General features: G+C 42.5%; 1 protein-coding gene across 1 annotated transcript in view; it reads right to left on the bottom strand.

The window, feature by feature from the left end:
• The window catches only part of TENM4 (teneurin transmembrane protein 4), a 355,432-nt gene that overhangs the window by 94,023 nt on the left and 234,571 nt on the right, over positions 1-26,838 (bottom strand). The window contains exons 14-15 of the mRNA XM_075491203.1: positions 18,393-18,539; positions 3,206-3,422 (exon numbers count right to left, since the gene is read on the bottom strand). Coding sequence (XP_075347318.1) covers positions 3,206-3,422; positions 18,393-18,539 — 364 coding nt within the window. The remainder of the gene's footprint in view (positions 1-3,205; positions 3,423-18,392; positions 18,540-26,838) is intronic.

Here is a 26,838-nt window from a genome sequence, read left to right as displayed (position 1 = left end):
TTGGACAAGCTATTGAGCCAGGAGGTGGAAGGAGAGATGAAGGTGGTTCATCTTGCCCCCAGCTGCTGCTGTGATCTTCATGGAGACACTGAGCAGTTCCATGGGTAAGAGGGATATTATCACCTGTCTTGTAAAAGCAACTGGAGGAGATTCAACAGTGAGAACACTACTGAAGAAAGGGAATATCTGCATGTACAAATACAGTCAGTCTCATTTGCCCAGACTAATTGGGTCCCAGATGGTCCCAGGCTGTGCTCCTCCATGGAGCAGTCACTGTCTGACCACTGCTGAAGCACTGCCATTTCCAGGGTGACAAGAGACAGTTGTTTAAAGGTTCAGCTTTCTAGGTGGTGAAAACAGACAATTGAAACTACAAAGAGAAGCCAAGTAAGCAGAAAACACTTGCAGTGGTTGAGTTTATTCAGCTCTATAGGATCTTTAAGAACTAACAGGAATGCACAATGTCTTTTAAGATCCCAAAAGAGTAATGGCATTTTTAGCAACCCAACAGACTGATAAGCCTGGGGTGTGTGTTGTGGTGCTGTCTCAGGGGAAAATATACCGTCTGTTGAGGTCCTTCACTGTTACTTGCAACCGCTCCTGTGATGAGTCAAGATATTTAACTTGAGAGATGCAATACAGTCACCGCTTGAGGTGACATATCTGTAGACCACATTTAGTGATACACACGCTATGCTGAGATTTTAAGAATGGCAACCTCATAAATCATCGCTATCTCTGTATAATCCTTTGTGTTAACTTAAATGGAACAAGGAGCCCCATTTATTAGTTAATGAAAAGCAATCATTAAACCCCTTCATATTGATTTGAATCTTTGCATTCCCTCACTCTAGTAATCTATACGCCAGATAAACATTTCTGGTAGCAGGTGCTGCCTTTGAATCCTGAATCTTTCTTTAGCAGGACGTCTACAGATGGTTAGTAATTCCTTCCTACATAGAGATCTACCATCAGATCTGTGAAACGCCTGTAACTCCTGTAGGAGTTTGTGGGGTCCTGAATGACACAGTCTTTCTGCTAGTCCTCTGCTGGCACTCCCAGAAACAAATTCACTGTATAAATGAGAAATTCCCATTATTTCCCCCCACCTCTGTGTGCAGCTGAATGCAAGCAGCCTTTAAAGAGAAGTTGCAATTTTTTTTATCACACATGTATGAAGACTCCTATAGTTCTTTAGTTGTATGGAAAAGTTCATTAAACACGGACATGTGTCTACCAAAACTCTCTGCCTATCAGAACAGATACACATGGACCTGATACCAGAGTCCTCTGTGAAAAGGCTTCTGACAGCTCAGCTGAGGAATTGCAACCCTAAATATATCAGAAAAATGAAATTGTGAGTATAATCTATTTTATATTCCAAGGCCTGATTTTACAGCAACAAAACACAACAACCAACAGCAGAGAATTCACTGTGCTAACATTTAGTCCTGAGCCTGGACTGTTCAGTATCCAGAACCTGCAGTCTTCAGAATGCTGATGAAATACAAGTGTTTGTGACATAATGAGTGTTTGGCCTTAATCTGAATCACTGTCGTCAGCTTTCTTGGACTCTGAAGGGCTTAGCAGCAAGACAAATCAGAGAAACTATCACATCAGGCCAGCTCCCTGACACTGGTGTGCTTTTAAGTGGTTCATGTCCGAGGTCAGCCTGTGGACCGCCGGAGATGGCGATACTTGGGAGGTGGTATCCAAGGGATGCTGGCAATGTCCCTTCATGGAAGAGCATTAGGTCAGGCCCAGAAGGGCCTGAGAGGCCTGCTGAGATGCAAGTGCTGAAATAAACACCCGCGCAAACACGAGGGTTGTATGTTTTCAGTGCCAACCTATTCACTGCTGTGTGTGGGAAAGCTGAAAGTAAGCAGTTAATGACTGGGTGGAATTCAACAGAGTCAAAACCTAAGTGTTGAGAATCACCTCCGGGGCTCAGGGTCACCACTTCTGAAAGGCAACATTCAGAGCAGACACTGAATGATCTAAGAATCTGACACCCCAGGGTATGTATTATAGTGTCCTGCTGTAAGCACACGATTTTAAAGGGATGACCTCCCCTGACAGCCAGGCATGTACTTAAACAAATGGCTGAGATGCAGTCACAAAGTGAACTGTGTAAGATTTCTTTGGCAGTTCCTGTTTCTTGATGATGATTGCAGTGATAAAGAATGCCTCAGTATTAAAACCAATCTATATTCAAGCTGATTGTTTATATTGGAAATCACTCCCTAGACTGGAAGATTTTCTTCAGTTATGGAATCACAGAATCATAGAATGGTTTGGGTTGGAAGGGACCTTAAAGATCATCTAGTTCCAACCCCCCTGCCGTGGGCAGGGACACTTTCCACTAGACTAGGTTGCTCAAAGCCTCATCCAGCCTGGCCTTGAACACTTCCAGGGATGGGGCATCCACAGCTTCTCTGGACAACCTGTTGCACTGCCTCACCACCCTCATAGTGAAGAATATCTTCCTTATATCTAATCTAAATCTACCCTCTTTCAGTTTAAAGCCATTACCCCTTGTCCTATCACTACATGCCCTTGTAAAAAGTCCCTCTCCAGCTTTCCTGTAGGCCCCCTGCAGGTACTGGAAGGCTGCTATAAGGTGTCTGTGGAGCCTTCTCTTCTCCAGGCTGAACAACCCCAACTCTCTCAGCCTGTCTTCACAGGAGAGGTGTTCCAGCCCTCTGATCATCTTCGTGGCCCTCCTCTGGACTCGCTCCAACAGCTCCATGTCCTTCTTATGTTGGGGGCCCCAGAGCTGAACGCAGTTCTTTTGAGGTCTCTCATAGTCACACTATAGGTTGTAAATACCATTCTAGTTTCCCTCTCTTTTGGCTCTGTCAATGGAAGAAGGTCTGCCATTGCTGTTTACGAGATACTTCTGGAAAATGTCAGTCACTTGAACTAGAAGAGCCCTGCTGAACAGATGGCTTTCACTCCTTGAAATAAGAGAAGGCAGGAAAGATGCAACTGCCCGTACGCGCTGGGAGAGAAGCATCTTGTCTTATTGGCTGGCAGGACATTGCAGATGAGGAGACAGCAGAATTATATCAGCCACAAAATTCTTCAGATATCTACTTCCCTTAGACAATTTCCGTGTTCTGCATCTTGCTGCCATTCCATGTCTTAAAACGGCCAAGTGGCTTACGCTTTACCTCTTACTGAATCAAAACCAAAATTCACTTACCCTCCTTCAAAAGGATTGTCTCCTGGGATGACGTGAGTGCTGTCCTTGCCAATCAGGAACTTGATCCGATCGTAGAACGAATGCAAGCTCTGCTGGGAGATGGGGGCTTGTGTATCCTGGATGATATCCAGGGGGTCCGGGGAGCCCAGGCACAGCGCATTGACGTGGCACAGTGGCTGCAAGCAGCAGTCTGGGTCCATGCAATCCACCAGGCCATCTGCAGAAGGGTAAGGAAGATTTTAGAGCAATGATAACATGGAGTGTTGTAGACTGCAGGGTGCAAGAACTCTTTCCAGTGCACACAACAGAGAAATGTGAATTTACACCTACAGACTAAGGGATGTTCCCTTAAAGCCCCAATAAAGAACCTCAAATATGCATTAATATGTAACATTAATATGCATCAGTATGTAATATATGAAAACACACACATACACATGAGATTAGACCCTAAAAAAAACCATCTTTGAGGTTAATTCTGGGATATCCCATTTCACATCTCAGTCACTCAGATAACTCCAGAGCCCCAAAAGGTGGGGTTTTCTTCTGTCAATATACAAATGACTTTTCTACACTGGTCCTGTTCCCTGGGCAAATCACAAGCACATTGCATCATACCAAAGCTATCAGGGTTGCTTTCAGCAGGACTAAATAGCGAATAAAGCCATGGTATCTACCATGGCTACAGAGAGATCTATACATGCAACCCAGTAAAGATTCTGGCTAGTTAGATGAGAAAGTAAGGGAGAATTTGCTGGGAAGGTTTGGTCTCTTTTGGCTTTTGTCACATTTATTCCGTGCAGACACAGATTAACAGATGACCTCAAACTCTCAGGATATAAATCTTGTACTTTCAGCACCACTAAATTAATAATATCAACAATAATAGCAGTGGACACACATGAGAAAAGCTTGCCAAGCGTACTCTAGTAAAATGAGGGTTTGCGTATCTGTCAAGTCATGAAACGCACAGACAGTACTACTTCCCCTCCCACCTCCATAGCAGCATTCCCCAGTTCATTTTGAGATGCCACTGTTCATTGCAAACAGCTTAGTAAAAAGCGGTGACAGGGAAGGAAATACAAAAAAAAGCTCAGAAGAGGTTTGACGAAGCATCACATTTAGAAATAAAAGTTTCTAGCATGTAGTAGAGATAGATCTTTAAATCAGATTAGGGAACTGGATGTTTTTGTTCTGGGGTAATGGGATATGGAGCCCTTCACTTCCAAATCATCAGTTCAAGCAAGACAGTTTGATAGTGAATGAAAATTGTTACCATGTGATGGCTGTTCAAAGACCTATGTGAAATGAATGGTTGGGATCAGTGTAGTTGCTGGGAACTCTATATATCAGAGAAACCGCCTTTACAGCTAGCATCCTACTAATGATTTCAGCATAGAGGCAAGAAATGAATGTGCTTGGAGAGCAACACTGTCCTGAGAGGTAGGTCTCTCCTGAAGTGGGATGAGATTTGGAGTTGCCAGGATAATGTACTTTTTATTTCAAAGAAACAGTAAATTAAAACAAGACACTTTGTTATTATTAAAGATTGTGAGCTTCAGTTTCATCCCAGTTACACCAGTGTGAATTAGAAGTGCTTTCACTAGTGTTATTGGCATTACTTTGAATTTACTGTAATATAAATAGGATGAGAAGCTGATCTGTTATTATTGCTCTAGTACTTATGATGGCTTACACGTCATGGACTCGGATTCTGTTGAGTTATCCCTGTTCCATTCTTGGAAGATTTTAGTGCCATAAAACATCACTGGCAACATCATTTCATGTGGTTACCCATACACAGAAAACTGATCAAAAAGCTTGTTCAGCTTCCAGTCTACGTGTGGGTCAAAGTGCAATGAATATCTGCTCCATGTGGACATGTACGCACACACAACGAGTCATTTTCACAAGTGCTCTGCACCTGCCATTAATGATAATGGGAGCAGTGTTAGATTAGCAAAAATGCTTTTGAAAATCCCATCCATTATCCTTACCTCTGTCTGTTCCGATATCTCTACATCTTTATAACTCCTTGCAAAATCGCCACAAAAATTTATCAGCTCGGGCACAAAACCTATCCATCTGCCTTTTCTCTTGATGACTAGTGATAATGAAAAAGAACTAATTACGTTTTATTTGCCCATTAAAAAAATGACTTGCTGCAGATGATTAGGCCAGTAGGATTCTGGAAGGTCAAATCTCAGATGGAGTTTGAGAGACCGTTCACAGAATAGAGACCTGCATAGATGTAATATGCTTATCCATAGCTACGTGACAGAAAAAAAAAGAGATGGAAAAGAAACAACAAACCAACCTTGTTACTATATCGACTACAGTTTTCAAGCAAGATAAAATGTTGTCATTTTCTCCCACACATTAATAATGTTTTCTAAGGCTGCAGACACTCTGGTGAGAGGACGGCAAACCAGCTGTACCATAGCTCTTCATTACCCTGTCTTTATTCCAGGCATCAGAAATGTGTTTTGGGACCTGAAGCTGCAAGATAGCAAGGAAATGTTGTTTTGCAGGAAACTAGATAAATGTTTGAAGGACAGATGCACTGGACAATGTTTCGTACAGGTGGGAATGCTGAGGCCTCATCTGCAGATAAGCCTTTCAACTAATGTGTTTCAGGCCTGTATGGAATAAATTGGGGGGTAATTACACCGGAGAGGTTTGTCACTGACATCTTAAAGTCATTAAGGTCCTCAGGAGCTGAAATGGGGTTTAGCTACTCAACTCCCTCCAATATCAACAGCAGTCTCAGGGCAAAGCATTTCTTTCACTTAGAAAGGACATTTTTGTCTGAGCCATGGAGAATGGCAAGAGTTAAGCTACTAACCAGATAATAAATAGTGATGTCTCCATCTGAATATTGTTTTATTGTGGTTTTTTTTTTTTTAATGTATGGTCCACAAGTGATCCAAGTGGTGCCCTACAGTGAACTGTGAGGAGATATAATGAAATTGTACACAGCTATGACTTCTCATGCCCTGAGATCTCTCACTGGATCCATCAGAAGAGTGAGGACACAGTGACATTTGCAAGAAGCTCCCTACACATGAAGAGCAAGGCATTCAGGGACCTGCATGGATTATCAGAAAATAAAATCAGAGCAAAATAAAACTCATGGTTTAATGGTCCAAATAGACAAAAACAAATGTGGGAAGCCATCACCAGCAGCAAAAGAAAATATAGCAAGGTATGATCTCACAAAACAATATGAAGTAATAATACAAAACACCTTCGAAATTTATAAAGCGTAAAGATGAATTTTCCTTAGAACTCACTGCAAAATTTCCAAAGAGAAGTAACAGAAGGAGGTGAACGTGGGACCTAGTGGCTTCTGCACCCCAAGATTTGCAGCAGCAAAGCCACAGAGACCCATGATCTGTGCGTGGATTCCTAACTCCGGTAGCTCCCAGAGCACAGATATGCAGCACAGGAAGCCCTCAGCTGTGGCCATGTTCATACAGCTCTTGGTTTTAAAAAGTGGCAGCTCCCTTATTCTACACGTAGCCATAATATGACCGTGGCACTTCAGACCAGAGAACAAATGTGTTGCAGAATTATCTCCACGGAAGGTTGAAAGTCCTGCGTAGAGGGATTACAGTAATTCACATGCTTTAAGGTCAAAGAAGCTACTACGATCAGCTTGTCTGACTTCTTATATACACAGGCTGTTCATTTTTTTTCTCCCTAGAACTGGATTAAAGCTTGTCTTTTAGAAAGATATCTCATATATCAAAGACAGTTGATTACAGTGAGTCCACCACTTCCTCCGGTAAGCTATTCAAATGCTTAATTACTGCGAGGAAACGGCTTCTTATTTCAAGGTTGAATTTGTCTAAAAACTCCAATATCCCACGACTGGAACTTGTGTCGCCTTTCTCTGCAAGGTTACCAATATTTCTTTCTGCCCTGCATGCTCTGATGTATTTTCCATGTGCAAGTCCCTCCACACAGAGCAACAATCCATTCCAACCCTTTTCTCTGAACAGCTGAGGAAGATTAAACTTCCCATCGTAAGGTTTGTTTTCCTGCTGCTGGATTTTTTTTGCATGTGGCATCCTTTGATCTCTTCCCAGTAATTTCACATCTTTTGTTATGTGTGGGCACCAACGCTGGACACAGAACTGTGGCAGCAATATTGGGTACAGAAGAGAGACCACTTCCCAACTTTTGGGTTTTTATACTTCTAAGGTTCACAGTAGCCTTTTAGCAATAGCCTTGCACTGAGAACTCATGTTGAGACAATTATCTCCAGTGACCTCTAAATCCTGTTCTGAGTCATTGCTTTTCAAGAGTCTCCCAACCCGTAAGTATAACATGCTTGCTTTGTTCCCAGGGGTATTATATTGCATTTTGCTGCATTAAGACACATTTTGTTTGATTGTGACCTTGTAGCGATGTGAGTCGGATCACTCTGTATCAAAATGATCTGGGTATGCTACTTACCGCCATACCAAGCTTTAGGTGACCTGAAGATTTTACCAGGAGAGATTTAAGCTACATTCTAAGACAATGATGAAACTGCTGAATAGGTTTGGATCCAACAACCAATCCCAGGGGACCCCTCTGGAAAAAGCTTCAATCATAGATGCCTTTCAATTAACAAATTAATTTGGAGATCTGTCACTGAGTCAGATTTTGAGCCATCTCTTGTGTTCCTCAGTATTTCTATGTAATACAAGTTTTTACATCTTTGAGACATTTTACGCATCCTATATAGGCACAGGTACCCTTAACTGGCAATCCTGCCAAAAATAAAAGTCTTTTGCCAGATCTCCTTTGTGTAAAGCCATGAAATAAATACCTTTTGCGATCTCACCCCATTGGGTGAAGCAAATCACTGCCTCTGTGAAAAGGGAGCTATTGGCAAGACATTGCCACATCTGGTAAATAATGTGATCAATGGGTTGCAGCTTTAACAAAGAATCATGTAATCATAGAATAAGTAAGACTGCATGGGACCTCTGGAAGTCATCCTGTGAGCCCTGTCTCATCCCTTTCAGAGAGGGACAGACATGAAGGAGAATCATCAGGACTCAGCAAAAAAGGTTCCTTTTCTGCCGTTTACGATACAGCAGCTCCAATATACTTAGCTAACATTATTTTTTAGGGGACCAAGTCCACTTTGATCAGATAATCTGCACTCGTATCACCAGACAGCGAGTTTTACTTTGGGATTACTGCATCTAGCTCATTTCTTGTAGGTGGAGTTGGAACACCGTTTTTAGAAAGATGCTCTGTCTCATTTTAAAGATTGCAAATCCACCAATCCCATTAGTGAGCTCTTCCAAACACTACCTTAGACTGTAAACTCTTTGGAAGCAGAGACTGTCTTTATCTTCTGTTCACAAAACAACTGAAGTGCCAGCACAACCCAATGAAATAACCACAATTCTCATTAAAGGTTTGTGTCTGCAATGTATTTTCAGCCTGTTCTCCATGCAAGCATTGCTTCATGAAAGGGACTAAACTCTCAAGCTATCTGTGCCTTCTTGGAGCAGGACCTTGGCCTAACAAGCACGACATTTGCTTAATACCAGCTGGAAAACACCTGGTATTAACTGACTTTAAACACTCACTGTAGCAACTGGGACAGCTACATTAGATAACGACAATAGATCTGAATGCTGACCTTATTCAGGAGTTTCACGAGATATGCAATATCATAAATGCCTTCTACAAACAGTCACCTGGATGCCAAATTTAAGATGACCTAAAATTACTTGGCTTTCAAACACTGCTTGTGACCCATCGCCTCCTGAAAATCATGCCCTTTATGATGTTTAAATAGCATGCAAAAAAATACAGCCACCCAAACCAACCAGAAGTTTTGAAAATCTGGAGCTGCTGGGGTCACTGTGGAGGACTCAGGGCTGTGTCTTGCTTACCCTGCCCGCCGGAGCTTCAGGTGGGCTGGAGGAGCACTATCTCATGCTCTCTGGTATTTACCACACAAGGAGTTGCAGGAGCCAAGCCAAAAGTAATTTTCTTCTCAAGAAAACAACAAATAAACTGAACCTGTTCCAGGTGTGTTATGATAGAAACAAAGTTGGTATGGTAAGCACCACATCTGCCAGGTGGTTGGCTAAATGGGACATGCTCCTTCCCTCCCAAGCACACAGGATGGGGCAGGCGTTGAGTAACTAAAGGGGTTTGTGACTGTCTTCCTTGCCTGTAAGCCTTCACATCCAGACTCTCCGGCTTCCCTGAAAGCCTCCTTTGCTAGGAATGGATTGAGATCCTAAGGCACACAACCAGCCACTAACTGATAGGAAAAACTGTGTGCCTATTGAACACCACTGCGTATTAGGAGAGGCAGATGAGATGAGCGTGACAGATTCCCTCCCCAGAACAAAAACTAATTGTCATGTTCACAGCCACTACTAGCCAGCAATGGGGCTACTATCCCTGCATTCCTTGGGTTGCTGCTGCACTTGCTGGCTGCGAAGTGCTCACAAATCCCACGGCAGTCTCATTCCTCTTTCAAGCCTCATGCAGTCTAGCTTCCAAGTCCCTCAGCCACCACCATGCAGCGCCAACAAGGTGTCAAGGATTAGAGTTTTGTACAGAAGCAAAGGGCTGGTTTTGAGAGACTGCTTCTGCAGTAAACAAGATCAGCCGAGAGCTAATAAAATTTCAAATTAGCTGTGACTTTTCATGGCCCCACAATTGTGTTGGCTGATTTAATGGGCAGCGTCTTAGCTCGCTGAGATTGAATAATTGAGCATTTCTACAGAGTTATGGATGCTGCAACAAAAATCCGTCATGCTAACATCAACAACTGAATGCAAATAACCTTCAGCCAGAGGTGTTATTATGTGTTTAAGCAGACTCTGACAGGTGCTGCATGTCAAGTGTCGGGCTGGAACAGGCAGGCCACAGGTAGGGATGGACCTGTTTGTAGGCAGAGAGCATCCTGTGGACCGTGATGCACATCGGGAGCCCTGGACTTGCAGGTAGTCAGGGGGAGGTGAGCCTAAGGAGCCGTATTAGGGTAAATCTGGGACAGCATACATGACAAATTCAAGGATTGCTCCTGATGAAGATCATGAGACTTTTTGCCACTGACTGCAGCAGGAAGAGCCTCTGTGAGAAACGGTACTAGGCAAAGCAAAACTAGTCAGAAAAATAACAATAAAACCCCATTGTCTTTCAGGGGTATTTTCATTGCCAATGAAATCATAAAATGCACGGATTATACAAATAATTGCGTCTCTCACCTCATCCAATTCTTATCTCTCACTTTCCTTTCTGTGCCATTCACCAGGCAACATTATCACTTTTCGTGGGGAGACTGTCTTGTCCTGTGACGCTTTTGGACATATTACTGGGAGAGTTTGGATGGGAAGAGTTTAAAATACAGACGCTCAGAGGTAAAGCTAACAAAGTGTTAGTCTTACCCTTGAGCAAATCAGATTTTACCCTTCCGGCTCTAGCCTAAGCTCTGGTGACACAGAGACTAAAGGAATGGCTCAGTACTTCTGCACAAAACACAAGTTATTGTTCATGTGAATGCTTGTGCTGATGAAGCTTTACAGGAGTAATGATGTTCTGCCCTGAGTTGAGGACCGACACTCAATTTACTTCAATTGGATTTGGGGAATAAATAGGTTTTACTCCAGTGGTTTGCAGAGAACGAATTTACCTATTCAACAAAAGAGTTGTAGCTTTTGGCCCCACTGTAAGGAATCAAAGGGAAACAAAACACAAACGTAAGGAACAATAGCAAGGTGACTGTCGACCCCCTGTGATCATGTTAGCTATTAATGTTCTCTTCGCTCTTTCTATCCCACCTGCTCTGTTTTGATTTTGCCTGAATAAGGTTGTCACTGGTTGTATCCTGGCTAAAATAGGCTGCTGTCTGCCTGGGAAAGGAATTGCCCTCACATCTTTCTCTAAGTGCTCAGCGCATGTTTGCAAATTCAAAATAATATAGTCATATGTTATAGTAATCAGGTGTTTGAATTACAGCACTCCTTGGGCTCTACTGCAGAAGCAGAGCTCTGCAGTGCTAGTCACTACAGAAATACTCTGCAAAAAGTCCATCCTAATCCAGAGCTACATTCTTGTTTAACAAAACATCTGAAAAGAAAAAGGAGGGAAGAAGGAGGAAATGACAGAAAACACATGATAATCACCACTAGCTGGGCATAAACCAGAGCTATAATAATGTGTTTAGAGTCTACAAGTTCACAGCATCCCCCAACTCATCATTGCTCTGGAGGATATAGTTGATGCAGCTGGCTTCAGGGTTTCTTCCTTTCTCCGGGCAGGCTTTTAACAAAGGGATTTACACATTGCACGACCGGCAAAGCAGCACAGAAACCAGGCAATCTATGTTTGGAGTGATATTCATGAAGCTGAGCAAGGTACGTATGTGAGTCTCTCCAGCAGCGGAGAGACTGGCATTCAGACAGTGCAGTGAGAGTAGGTTGCTTGACCTGACCGATGGTCATGCAATACCGTGGCTGAAACTGCCTTCTTCAGGAGTCAAAGCACCTCTCAAAAGTGATTCCTCTGAAAAAAAGGGACTCAGAGCTTAGAAATTTTTTGTGGGAGCAATGGGTTCACACCCTCAGCAGCTGAGATATCCTTGTCACCAAGGTCTCTCACTCTCCTGGCAAGTGCTGCAAGTGTTAAGCTACTGTTGAAAAGTTCACCCTAACAGATTCTGTTGACTGAATCCAAGGCAACTCAAGCAATCATCTGAGCACAGCTTGGAAAGTGGTCTCAGGTAACTCAGATATAAGCATATTTCTCAAATCCTGGTCAAGAGGAAAGTGGCCATGCACTCTATGCACCCTGAGCACACTCGGGGCAAAACTTTAGGTTTCTAAGGGGACTTTCTGCCCAAAGAGGAGGCAAGAGTTTGCCTCAGGTGCTAAAGCAGGTCTGGCAGAGCTTTCCTGAATTTCTCCTTTGAACATTTGTGCCCAAACTCTGTTTAAGCATCTTTTCAGGTGCGGAAATGCTTTGTGAAATGCGTGTCCAAACCTGCCTTTTCTGAAGACGGTTCATGTCACCTTTTGTTACATCTTATATATCAGCAGTACTTCCTTCCCATCAGTAACTTCTCTCATTTCAGCAGACAACGGTACGTTTCTTTTGACACAGAGGACACTTTCATGGTTTCTTTCTGTATCTATTAATCAAAGACATTTCTTTAAGGAATAGTCAAAAGTACCAGGAACTCTCCCAAGCTGTCAAGACAACCCACAGCCACTGCTAGACTCTCAGTTCACAACACATCATCCTGAGTAATGGCACAACCAACGCCTGCTTCTGGACGCCGTAATGCCTGGGTTCACACCACTCTCCTGACAGCCCCAGTGCTAACAACCGGCAGCAGGTGATCCTCAAGTGTTACCATCCAACACAAAATCAGCAAAGAGCTGAAGCCTGAAAATGTGAACTGGTCATTTTGTTCTCTTACTTGAGGAAAGGTTGATTAACAGTCATAAAACAGAGGAAGAGAAGCTGGGTGATTTATAACAAATTATACCAGCTAGCCAGTCTTTTCAGGTACAGCAGACTTTCTCATCTTTTTAGCAGTGCTTTGTGGTTCCTCCAAGATGACCCTGTTGTTTGACTGGATCTATCTGTGATGGTAAATGCTAATTTATGATGGCTGTTTTCCCAGGTGCGTTCAGTTCTCAACACTTCCCTTCATAAATGTAGCTAGCACGTTAATGCATCATTTTTTATGGTTTCAAGGAAGCAGACAGCTCCCACACCATGCCCAGGAGACAATCTTCTTGTGCTATAAAAGCCTTGCAGGCATGAAGTAAAGGTTCATAACAGTGTGCAAAAAGAAAAAAAAGAATCTGAAAGCACCCCGCCACCTTGTCGGCAGCTCAAGCGCTTGCAAAGACAAAGGTTTACGTTCTGGGGTTCTCCTGGATTCTTTACAGTTCCCTTTACAACCCTGCCGCTACCTTCAGGTGGAACCCTATGTACTGGCAAAGAGCAATGCAGACTTCTGCCAGCTCCCTAATTTATTTGGCATGTGGTGGACAGATGGTGGACACATGGGTGTTAAGAAGGCCAGTGTGCAGAGCCAAAATTTCTCTTGCCAAAGCATTTAAAATGCTGCTGTCTCAAAGCATTAGGCAAGACTCCACCTTACTACAAGCGCTACCTGACCCTTGAATGGGGCAAGCAAGACGCAAAGCATTACTCTGTGGAGTTGCACCAATGGGCTATGGTACAGTTAAACAAACAGCGTTGATTTGCCTCAGAGAACTCATTCCTGAATTACATCGTCCCTGAAGTGAGTTAGTTTCTAGTGGCAGCAATAACTAATACTCAAGGCTGCAAGGAAAGGCAAAAATCCCATGTGCGATGGCTTGGTGGCTCTGACCTGCTCACTGCTCCAGGGTTTGAAAACTAAGGCAACTTTTAGCTGCTCTGACCCAGGAGGATAGAGAGAAGGATAGCATAAGGATTGCTCTTGGGTAGCATCTGGTGGAGCGCAGACTGAACTTGCAAAGGCAAAACAGGGCCACATGTACATTGGAACCGTGTGTTCATGCTAGGCTGAATGCATTGCATGTAGCTGCCACGAATGAGACATAAACTGAGGGGCAGAAACTTCACTACAATTCTTGCAGAAAAAGAGAGGAGGATGGTTTATTTTCTTCACTCCCAAAGAAAGATCATTGACCAGGTGATGTAAGAAAAATGAAGTTGCTTTACTTCCATGTAATGGTGTGCAATACACGTTAGGATAAGCCAGCATTATTTGACTGGGAAGATTATCTATCTGTCTATCTATCCATCTGTCTATCTATCTATTTAAATTATCCTGCAGTAATCACTAACACAAGCCTTTGGAAGTGTTTAAATTGGAAGAGGCAGCAGAGAACTGCACATCAACCTCTAATGAATATGAAGGGTTAGATAATGTTAGGAACATTTATATTCCAGACATATTTTTCATCTGAGAAAGACTCTTGCCTTTCACAAGTCAAGTAGATTCACTTTGGGCAGAGTTCAGCAGCTGTTTAGCAACTGGAATTGTTCAAAGCAAGAAATGAAGGATGTGGTCAGTTCCACTTCCTGGAGAACCAGCAAGCTTGACCCTATCTGGAAGACTTTGCTACTCTGGAAAAGCCCAAAACAGTAACAAAGGCCTTCAAGTGAAGCTACTGTGTTTCAGACAGAACTTTTAGGCCAAAAGAGCAATTTAGTTTAATATCTATAATTCTCTCATGGTTTCAGGACAGTGGGGTATATCCAGACAATGATAGGGTGAATTGGCCAACTCTCTGGCTCTCAATAAGGAGGGAGTCCCACACACAGATTATTTCTCCAGAGCAAAGATGATTAACACAGCTTTGCTGCCCAACAGCCTATCTGTGAGACTGTGAGGAATATCCTCTCCTCTTCCCCTCTCTTTTTCCTGTATGCTCTGTTCCTGATGGAGGAGTCTACAAATGCAATGGAGCCCATACTTAGCCTATGGCATATCAGCCTGTTCTCAAGGCTTTGTCAAATGCCATTAATTCCACTTCTAGGACTTGTCACAGAAGATAATTTCCTTGGTCTTTTAAACCTTCAAAATTCTTATTCTTCAAGCACATGACAGAGCACTCAGTGTGGGGTGAGACAGGACTGCTCTCAGGTAGTGAGTGTTTACAGCCATGAATTAGAAAGGTTATTTTCTGCCAAAGAGAGGCAAGAACCACTTTTCTCAGCTTGCTTTAAGGAAACACCTCCCATTTGTTGTAATACAGGGGGCCTCTTAGGTCAAATGTGCAAAATCCTAGCCTTTTACCCCGATTGTTAAAGCTCTGTCACTGCACTGTTTTCCCCTGACTGATACTGGATGATCGCCTGCTCTCAGTTACTTGCTACAACTCCTTCCAAGTTGACGAGCTTTGTGTTCAAAAGTGTAAATAAAGTGGGCTTGGGTGTGAAACCTAAGTGCTAGCTTTGACAAATGACACTTGTGTGTGGAGAGGGGACGGCTCTCGAGACACCTTTTTTCTAACCTGAACCAAGATTACATTTCACCGAGTCTCTCTCTGAGTGACTTCTGCTTAGCTTGTTATTGTTTATCTGAACAGCCTCCAGATTTAAGAGGCAAACACACCCTGTAATTTGGTACCCGTCTCCCTCAGGGTATGATTAAGCTGGGATCTGATGAAAAAGATTCTGACTTCAGCTCCCATTATCCTGAGGAATTTCCGGCTGCAGGGATCTTGATTAGCAGACACATGATACCACAGCACGGGAACCAGCTTCCAATGCGCTCAGGCAGGGTGAAGCCCCCCTGTAGCATGAACAGCCCCACCATGGTGTCTCAGCTTCGAGAGATGCTGCTCTGAGCAGAAAGTGACTCAACAGGCAGCAGTCACCAACCAAAAGTAGGCACCTACGAGGCGGTATCCGAAATAGCTCAGAGAGATGATGCCCTAAATCTATTTCTCTCTGCTGGTGGCACCCACAGTGACCAGCTCAGATGTTTGACTTCTAAGGAGTCATGAAAGGACTCCCATCTCCATTGTCTACATCCATGTGCATATCAAGACAAATTCAGCAATAGCCCTGAAATCCTTTACAGTGAACAGTCAAATAAACCACCTTTCTCCAGCCCTAAGCATGCACCACTCCAGAGACTGTGATAGGACCCCAAAAGAGGGAGAAGACATAGTGCTCATACACATACTACATGCTCTTTCAAGAGGCTGTTCAGGCCTACATCTCTTCAGTGCTCTTTGAAGCACAGCAGTTTTCCAAGGTATAATGTTTGTGGTGACAAAATGGCTGCATCGGATATGGGCTCAATTCTGCTTCCTAAACACAGGTGCCTAAGTGTCATTTGACTTGCCTTTGGATATCTGAGAAATCCAAAGGCAGCTGTCACACATGAAACATATTCATACGCTACACTGGAGATACAAGTTATTGTGAAGGGGAAGGCAGAAGCCAGCTGGGGTACTCTAGATGTCTCAGATGGTGCTGGACAAAAGGCAACAGACATTAAGTTGGAACATGGAAAATTATGATTAGATATTAGGAGAACAACGCTTACTAGAAGGATGGTCACATACTGGAGCAGGTTGCCGAGAGAGGTGGAATCTCCATCCTTGGAGGTGTTCAAGAGTTGACTGGACACAGTCCTGAGCAACCTGATGTAATTAGACCTGCCCTGAGAAGGGGGTTGAACTAGACAACTGGTGGAGGTGCCTTCCAACCTAAATTACTCTATGGATGTTCTTCAAATGTGTCCAGCTGTCTTGCTATAGGGATCAGCATAACAGCTAGGAAACAGGTCCAGAATCAGCCTTTCTTTACCAGTCCATGTAACCATATTCAAATCCCTGTGCTAAACAAGGAAATCGGGCTTCAAAGTAGAAGTGCCTCACCACTGCTGATGCTCCTGCATCTCAGAGGTTGAAATTCTAGATTTGAGCCCACAAATACAGCACAAATGATCCATAAACATGTATAAAAATCAACCTGAGAAGGTAAATGTATACCTGTTCCACTTTCCAGCTGAGGAGAGTCCTTAGCAGTAATGTAGCAAAATCAAAGAAATAGCATAGTGTATGACATGGGTTATCTGTAAACTGTAATGCACACCACGTACATGTATTTTTTTTAGTGTACCAAGATTAAAGTCAACACTCATTTGTGGGCTCTGACACATGAATAAGCTGTCACACGGCAATACGTTACAACCTATCAGTTGCTCTGCTCTAGCTGTGTACAACACTGCTCCACACAAGTTCACCAAATGCAAGTTAGCAGCTGATGTGCACCAACTTGTAAACATGTCGATGCCTTTTGTCTCTCCTGTCTACATCTGCCGTCCTGCAGGCTAGCAAGGCGACAAACGGCTCATTTCAAGGTGAGGGTAACCCAGTTACAAGGTTAGCACCTTGAACCAGGAGATATGAGGAGATGGTGTTCCACCAGCCTGCTCAGAGTCTGGTCATGCTTTTTGATGTTATACAGATGTGGTCTACCTTGTACGTTAGGCTGGATTACTCCTTCTCCCCTCTCCCTCTCTAAAAACTTTACAGGGTTTTTGTTGGTTATTTTTTCCATGGAAACTGGGATTATCCTTGGCTCTGTTTAACATATTTTTACACATCTGATGTGATGAACTTTATTGCTGCCCTGTGTCAGCTGTAAATAGGAAAGATGAGTACAGTGATATGCAGTTTCGTGTGAGGCAAAAAGCGACCTTTGTTTTATAGTGTGTACTCTTTGTATGGTTCTCCAATTTTTTCTGTCTTTTCTAAAGGGATAATTTGGTCCATTTGCCATGCCAGATGTGCAGAAGTATTTTAAATATTCAATCAGAATCCCAGTTGCTGTGAAGCAGATAATTACAGTCTTGGCTTGGCTATTTTTATTTTTTTTTAACTGTACTGTTCTTGTGAATATGATAAAACAGAGGCTTGCAAAATGCAGTCTCCACTTCACAGTCTGGGTCCTGGCCCAGACTTGTGGTTTACAAAGCCTTTTGCTGAGTGACAACAAAACAAATTATGCAGTCTCCCTTATGCCTTAAATTTAATATCTCATCTCCTGCCCTCTAATTCAAACCTTCACACTGCACCAGGGTTTCCTTTGTAATGAGATAACTCTGAATATTAAGTCTGCATTACGCAGGGCTATTATTCACATGCCTGACATCATTACATATGGAACTGTAATCAATAAAACATGGTTCGAGAGGGATTGGATGGCTTGTGGGCATGGGGATCAGTCACCGAAGCCTCTGAGTTTCTGCAAAACATCCATCCCAAGTCAGTAGTGACCTACCAGAGAGCCTTGATGAAAACCTCAGGCAGTGAGGCCAAAGTTCGAACAGTCAGGGGTGTTTGCTGTCTGAGGTGGTCCCATCGTGTCACTGCTGAGCCACCCGGCTGGGGTGGAGTGACAGGACGAGTGCGTAGCCTCTGCCTGCTCTCTGGTATATGGACTTGATTTGAGGATAAACAAACCTCCCTCTTCAGTCCTGGCACCGCAGGTCCAAATCCATTTCATATGAATTCAAATCCACTCTGGCTGAGTCAGCCTGGCAGACTTCACTGTCTGTTCTCCACCAGCTGTCAAAAAACAATCTGCCCTGCAGAATCAAGCCCAGCTGACTGTTCACTGCGCAAGGTTTATAGGCTCTGCGAAGCCTGACATATCACATGTGCTCATGTCCTACCTCCGTCGTTGTCTTTCCCATCGCCGCATGCCGTCTCCATGGAAGTATCGCAGCCCACTCCTCTCCAGCCCAGCTGGCAGACACAGTGCCAACCGTTCATGTCCAGAGTGCATCTGCCGTTGCCGTTACACAAGCCAGGGCATCCCTCTGCAAGGCAAACAGCCACACATTCAAATGAACTGGAAAGACAAAGCAATGCAGCCTGGAAAGGGGCTAATTAAACAGCTTTTCCTCTTTGCCTTCAGTTTATTTCTCCACTCCCACTTGGTGTCTTCCCACCTGGAGTGAACCGTCCCAGTTCCATATCAGGATGGTGGTGACCACTCAGTGGGCTGCTATCTCCCAGGAGGTCCTCACAGCACAGCCTCACTAATAGGATTGAGGGAATGGTGAGCTTCAGGGAGGCAATGAGATTTTCCTGCTTCATTGGTTGTAAAAACCACCCTGCCCTCTGAGTCTCTCAAAGCCTTTGCTTTGTAAGACCAAGATTTGGGGCTACCTAAATTGCATGTGGGGTTAAAGTTCCTAACACCCAGTGGGATAAAGCAGCTGGCTTTCAGCAATACTGAGACCTCAGACTGGTAAGCAGTCAAAGCTGGCTGGAAAGGGAAGGTGATTCCTATGTTAGAAAATATTTGGAGAACACCCAGTTCCTCTGCTGTAGTCGTTTTGGGTGGGATTAATCTCATCTTTTGGGTGGGATTAATCTCATCCGGTTACAACTCATCTATAATGGAGATACCTTCAACTCTCTCTGCAGTCAGCAGAGAAAAACTGTCCCATGGCGTAAATCCCCTCGTGTGTGTTGGATGCCCATACTGGTGAGCTGAAGCACGCTCTGGAAACACCCATTTCTCCCCACTGACTAGAGAGAGAGCCCAGCACAGAGGCAGGCGTTTCTTTTATAGGCGATAAAACTTAGGGAGGATGAACACCAAGCTCCCAATCCGCTCACTAGGGTTTGATTTTCTCATCTGATGACCTCTTGCTGAGATTTCTCTCCTTCCCCGCCTCCCCCCCCCCCCAAGAAAATAGCAGAGTAATTTCCACAGTAAGCAGCGGTACGAGGGACGCTGCTTAGCTTATACAGTTCTGGGGGCTTTTTACCTGCAGAGCTCAGAAATCTCTACTGAGAAGCAGTCAGAAATGTAAGCCACATTTTACAGCTTAGAAAACTGAAGTACAAGGGACTGAAGTGACTGTCAAGGTCACTCAGCAGGACCGATTATACCAGGAACACAATTCAGTCTTCCTGAGCCCTGTTTTAAGGCCCTCTCTATTTATACGTGTTGTGCAATCCTACCACATAGCCTGAGTTTCTTCAGGCCCCCAGCTTTGCAAGACAGGTTTGTTTGTGAAACGGTGCAAACAACACAGACTTATCCTGTCCTAAAGGGTTACAACATGGTGGTGAAGAGGTGTGCATCATTGCAACCTCTGGTTGACTGCATGATGCATGAGGGTCTGCCCAAGAAAGTGCTGAGACAGCACGTAGAGCACACCATGCCATCATGTGTACTGAAATGTCGGGGAAATGGCGTTCAGAAATGCCTTTTAACTAAAGAATTGTTTCATGGTGAAATGAACATCTTTTCTAGGACTGTTTTTCTAACAAGTGACAAATTTACAGGGACCAAATGGAAAGAGAAACAAAGGTGGTAAGGAAAAGTCCTTTAAAAGGATCTTAAATAAATTTTCCATTTACTAACAAATTTGTTGTATTTCAGTCTTTTAAAGCGTGTATTCGGGGTGGGGGGGAGCATCCAACGTGTGTGTGTACATGTGAGCATGCTTGTGTGTGTGCGTATTTTGGTATTTATACACTATATTAGTATTTATATACCACAGAGGAGCTATTTATAGGCAAGACTACCTGAAATTCTCCATTTTAATACCCTACCTTCAGTTACTTACAATTGTGTCAAACCTTTAACCATTTAATCTGATTTTTTCCCAATGCTAGAGCTAATTTGTTTGTTTGTTCTGTTTACTTACTTTCAGTACAAGCTGAAAGCATTCAGCTCTTTTGGAGAATGAGAGAGGAAGAAGTGTACTACTTGTTAAAATAACCTGCTAATATTACTTAGCTAGGTAGGTAATCCCACTTTGGAGTAGATAAATTGAGTTTGGATGGGACTATCCTGATGGTAGATGTATGACTGTTTTCCCCTCCTTATAAGTCTGCCTAAATTTGTCTAGATGAAAAACCTCTGAAGAAATCTCACTTTAAGTGTATTCTGCATGGCTCCATTAGAGCTTGGCTGGTGCATCACCATTGAGCACACTCCATGTTTTTACTGCTTGGACTCTTTATAACCCATCCTAAAAAGTTCTTTTCTATCCTGCAGTTGCAGAGGATGAGCAGGAAACTTCTTGCAAAGGTGTAGTGGTGTAGACCTGGACAGGAGTGCAGTGAGAACCAAAAAGAGTTGAGTGATGAGAAGCTGAAGACACCACTGTAAAAGGATGAGAGAAGAAGGGTTGGAGACCACTAGATTTTTAACCCAACAAGTAGTGTTTAATTCCTGGAGCAGACTCTTATTTTCTGCAATGGGAAGAAGATAGGTTGTAGAATTTTTGCTGGGAGCCAAAGACAAAAAGTCGTCTGGGTTTGGTTCCAAGCCATGTAGGAACAGGTCCAAATCCTGGAAACGGTTTAAGTTAGGCCTATGAGGTTTCACATGATGAAAATTCAGAGGGAAAAGAGGGATTTCATTTTATTGTTTTTGTTTCAATTATATTTTGCATTTTATAATCTTTGGAACAAAGATCTCAAAAGCAAAGATCTAACTTTATTAGACGGAAAAGATACTGTAGTGATTGATCGCTTGCTCTGAGACTGACAAAAGCAAATGGTCTTCAAATGTCTCACATGAGGAGTGTCCAGCAAGTCTAAGGAAAAACTAATGTAACTGTAAAAATTAGGAGCTCATATGGAGCTGCATGTGCTGTACTCTCCCAGGCTTAGGAAAGGGGGAATTTGGAGTGGCAGAAAATGGCTGATATAATTCGGATGGGAGCACCTTCTGCATCTGAGGAAATGAGAAGAGCTTGATTTGTCTACTCTAGCACAGCAAAGGCTGAAAAGACTATGATTGTTTTCCACAAATGCATGAAACAGATAAACAGCGAGAAGGGAAAACAGCTATTTCAACTAAAGAGAATAATGCTGGCATAAGAACAAATGGACATAAACCCAGCATGAATAAATCCTGGCTGGAAATTAGAATGAAAAAAAAAAATCATTTGCCAGGATCAAAGGAACAAAGTTTTGGTGTAGCCTCCCAGTAGGAGTATTACGGAGAAGAAGCCTCGCTGATCTATCCATAGCGCTTGGTGAATTTATATAAAGTTTTACACAATGTGGTTTCCCTTGACAGCAGAAGACTGGACTCTAACTGAGGAGACCCCTTTCAGTCCTATGTCTTTGAATTTTGTGTGCAATTCATTGTCTATATGAAATGTGTTTGAGACTATCTGAAAGGACTTTCATCATTTCCTCTGAATCTTTTTGATCTGGACCCACAGAAACTAAGTCAAGCATCTCAGAAGGCAGACAGATAGAGGAAAAGCATTAGTCAGGAGACAAGAGACAGAAGAGAGAGAGAATCTCATGAGATTATGCCTTCCCAAAGTGTCTGCTCCTCTTCCTTGACTATTAAGGGAACCCAGCATGACTAGCTGAGTTATAAACATCTATGCTGTAGATATCTAAAGCGGGATAACTCCCACCTGTAATGTCAAACTCCATCATTTTGGCATCTTTCAAGTCTAGAAAGCAAATGTACCCCCTCCCATCAAGAAGAGAATCATCTCTGGTTCCTAATGGGTAAATCCCTTCCAAGGAGTCAGAGAGAACTGTTTCCTAATGACACAAATTCTTCCTCACAGATCCATGAACATAAAAGTTTTCAGATATTAACCATTATGTTACAAGGTACAGCAAAGTATCAGTGCTGTGAGGATTAAATTGTACCTCTCCTGTGTCATGGGTTTGGTAGGAAAGCAGACACTTTTCAGAAGTAATGAGAAAGGAAACCATTAATAGAAAACAACACAATTAAACAGCAGCTGTCAGAAGACTCGTAGCTTCAGAAAGTTAGAAGTCAACATGGATGAGTAGGCCAATGTATCTAGGAGAACGGACCCGTAAGTACTACTATTTCTAAACTGGTTCACTGCATAAAGACTTGGCCATCACTAACACTACAGAGATAGGAACGTACAGTATTCCCCATTCCACAAGCGGTGCACTTCAAAGCACTTGATGAAAAGACGATACAAATAAACTTTACCTCTTCCTTTCCCCCATGCTGGGGAATAAAGCAAAAGATCACCTTGTCTCCCAAGTGCTTCTGAATATCAACACAGCAGGATGGCTTAATCCTCACAGATTTACACCACCATAATCTTGCAGCTCTGATTTCTCATAGCTACAGTCACTAATGATCCATTATTCCTGTTTGTGTTTGTTAACAGTATTTGGGTGACTAAGAGAATGAAATATATGAATAAGGCTTGGGGGGTGGGGGGGTGGGAAACCTTTTATGTGAGTTTCCAACTGAAACACATGAAAGCACTGCTGAAAGATGATGATACTGTGGGACATTACAGAGAGACAGTATAGACCAGGGAAAAAATATAAAAAGTGGACTAATTTTAAACTAGACAAGAAAAAAGTATCAGAGTCAATGGAGACTGTCACCAGAGTAAGAAATTACCCTTTAAGATTGTTGGTAAAATAATCTGCTCTTAATGATCTGTACAGTTAAGGCCTTTTCTAATTAGTCCAATTATAAACAATGTTCAATGGGATTTTTCTTCAAGCCAAGCCTCATTGCCACTTGAAATTGGACTTAAAAGATAAGGCTATCATCTTTCCTCCATTGTCAGTAGGAAAGCACTGATGGATGTTCTAGCAAGTCCTGATAGACAGTGGTTGAGCTCTGAAACAAGTAGGACATGGCTGAATGAAACAGGTGAGGATGCAAACACCTGGAGCCTGAGAGAACAAGAATCAGTAAGTGACCTGCAGAAGTTCTGTAGGACTGAAGGGGAGGAGCAAAGCATCAGCTGATCCCTGCAAATTACGAGAAACCCGGTAAAGTGTCCTGAAAAACACTCAACTCCTAAACTACCACCATGATATTTTGTGATGGTGGGAATCCAGGAACCCTTAGTCAGATGCGTCCTGTAAAAGGAAGATTAAAAAGTTACTTGCCAGAGCTCCTATTGCTTATAACTGTATAAATGAGGGAATTGGCTGTGGTCAGACCTTGGGTTCTCCCTCCTTCTCAGACTCCAGGAGCAGCTCAAAGAAGTCACTTTGCAGCCATCCCTGAATTCAAATGTTGTTCAGCATCTTTACATTTCAGGCTAGCTGTTTATATGCCTCACTACAGTGTTAATGTGGTTATTTTTTAAGAGCAAGAATTGATATCCAACAATAGAAATTAATTACGTTGATGTACCATCGGCTCCAATGGTATTTTGGATGAAGAAGCTCTCTCTAAAATCAGCAACTCTTTAATAGTAGGCACCTCTTTTCATTTTAAGCATTACCAGTGTTAATTAGGCCTTAGTTTAGAAGACTCCACTCCAATTCTAGTTAGAGCTTCTTGGTTTAACCTATTTGCTATTGAAACTTGCCCTCCAATTTAGAAACAATTCTGCATCTTCTCTGACTTACTGGTTTATTGTAAAGCTGTAGGAAAGATTCAGCAGTAAATTAGGCTCACCCTTGACAAGACAGGATTACTGGGAAGGGATTTCAACCAGAAAGATGTTAATAATTAAGAAAGCCAAAAGGGCATGAGTAATTTAGTTTTGAAAAATGCACACCATGCAGTTAGCCAAGTAAAAAACATGTACTTTTAATGTTTCAGCTATTGCTAATCTTTCCAAAAGAGGCCATGCATGGTAAGAGACAATCTTTTATTCTTAGTATGTTGCTTAACCTGTTACCCACTGAAATACTCACTAAATATAATGTGTTTTTATTCTTGGGCATAAAGGTGAGTCAAAAGGCTATCCAGAGGAAAAATGACAGCTACAGAAGACTTAGTAAAAAAAAAATTGGGCAACTGAATGGGAAAATCAGTACTGAAGGTCCCTGGACCCAAGCTCTGCAGGTTGATTTCTCATCTTTTCTATCCCGTTGGTGCTTATCTGCTACCTTCTGATCCAACCTTCTCCAATACATGTTGAGATGAAAAGGGAGGAGTCCTGGGGTTTTGAAATGCAAAACACTGAGATTTGGAACATTAAGAGGAGGTTCTGATCGCACTCCCTAGTGATGGCCCATATCTTCCTCTAAGGATGCCACCACTATTACTTCATAAGGACACCACAAGTGACCCTTTTTCCTTGATCTAAGAAGGAGAATATACTTTTTTCTCCTAATTTAAATAAAGTCAAGTCTGTTTTACTGACTCTAAGCAATAAGAGAAAACTAGCTACCACTGAACAATCCACTGATCTATAAACAGGGGTCCAAGGACAGCTACCAGTTGCTGCATTACACTGAAGATGAAAGTCTCCTTATTTGAACTGTGGACACTTCCTTGTCATTATTATTTGTTTGTCTGTTCAAAGTTTTTCCCTGTTTGCGATTGTAACTGAACCTGCCTTTAAGCCTCAATGGAAACAAGAGAGAAACATTAGATTGTAAATTCATCCAGAGCAGTAAAGTCAGTAGGGCAACCATGTTTCTTGTCACACCACAAGAGCCCTATATGGTAGAGACTTCATTTTAACTGTTCACCAGACAAATATTTTGGCATATCTGTCCTTCTTCATCAGCCTCTCACAGATGCTGTTTCTGAATGCTCACAACCTGAAAAGGAGGGTAATGCTATGGAAGAAACTGATTTGTTCAACCTGATTTTTTGGTTTGTTTAACCAGCAAACATATGATGCTGCATGGTGTCAGCACTGTGTTGCTGTTAGTGTCAAATCAGCCATGCAGAAAGATATTTGTGTCCAACTCAATCATATTTATTGTCAGATTGTTGTATTTAACTAGATGTGTGCTATTTCAATATTTTTAGAAAGCTACGTGCATTGTGGAACTGTGCATTTCTGTTTAAAAGTCCCAAATTAATTTAGCTCATTGCTCTGATTAATAAACAACTGAGATTTTTTTAAGATAGCAGATTACCTCTATTCTGTAACAGTTCAATTCCTTTTCTTCTTCGCTGAAGAAAGACCTGGGTCCTAGACTTGCCTTACATTTACAAATAGGAACATAGGGTTGGATTTCGTTGTAGTGTACATTAATGCAACGTCACTAATTTCAATAGATTTTGAGGATTTATACAACCAGGGGCTTTGAGGTCATAACAATTTTGTATTAAGAAAAAAATAATAATATATCATTACTCAAAGTTCTCATGTAAGACTTTGCAGTCATGGATCAAAAACATGAAGACTCCACACAGAAAGTACACTCACCTGCTTGTTACAAAATGGATCACAGACATTTAATTAAAACACAGCACTGTACAGGGCTCCTGCTGTATTCACAGACACTTTTGTTTCCTCCTGACTTGCCTTACCTGGGTAGGAGGGGTGAGGATGAGACATGATTTGGAGGGGAGGGCAGGGACAAAGGGACAGGTAGGAACACTGATACGATGTTAACACAGGGTCACAGCACTTACGAAGGTATTTCCTACCTAAATGACTGGAAAGTTCACCCTTCCAGACATTAGGGAGCACTTTGGTGACGATGAGGAAGAGATGCAACCTCAACACAGCATGTTCACGGTGCATTTTTTTAAAAGAAACACAAAGACAATAGGAAAAATAGGAAGGAAGAGCATACCTTTCACTACCTTATCCAGATAGTGAGCTTGGGAGATAAAAGACAGGACATTTAAGGTAGGATTGAATAAGTGCATTGCGGCTTACTACGAGACTGTGCAGGTGCTAGAAAGGCAAAGGAGAGTTTGCTGTGATAGGAAAATAAAAACCTTGATTATGAGGAGAGAAAAAAGAAGAAGGGTGGAGCACAGCCCTCCTCAGTCAAAGAGCTCAAGAAGGCTGTGTTTAGGCACCCAGTCATCTTTGCTCATTAAGATCAGGAAGAGAAACAGGAAAGTTTAATATATATATTTATGTGTTTATATATATATAGGTATATATATGTATAAATATATATATACGTCAGAATATTGTAATGCTCTGCTCATTTGCAACAGTCTACCTCTGTTTTACTGATTGCTTTTCTTTTCATCAGGAAAAACAGTCATTTGAAAGTGCTCGCCTCACCTGATTGTCTTATACTTTTCTGCACAAAGAGGCACAGTTCTGTGACCTTACCAGACTGGGAGAGGCTTTTCCCTGGATCTTCTTAATGGTAATACATTGCATTTATACAGCATCCTCTAGCCCCAGATCAAATTACTTTACAAATATTAAATTAACCTCACAGCAGCTCTACCAG

The sequence above is a fragment of the Mycteria americana genome, chromosome 1 (genome assembly GCF_035582795.1).
Source record: "Mycteria americana isolate JAX WOST 10 ecotype Jacksonville Zoo and Gardens chromosome 1, USCA_MyAme_1.0, whole genome shotgun sequence".
Classification (NCBI taxonomy): domain Eukaryota; kingdom Metazoa; phylum Chordata; class Aves; order Ciconiiformes; family Ciconiidae; genus Mycteria; species Mycteria americana.
This window is presented reverse-complemented; position numbering and strand designations above follow the sequence as displayed.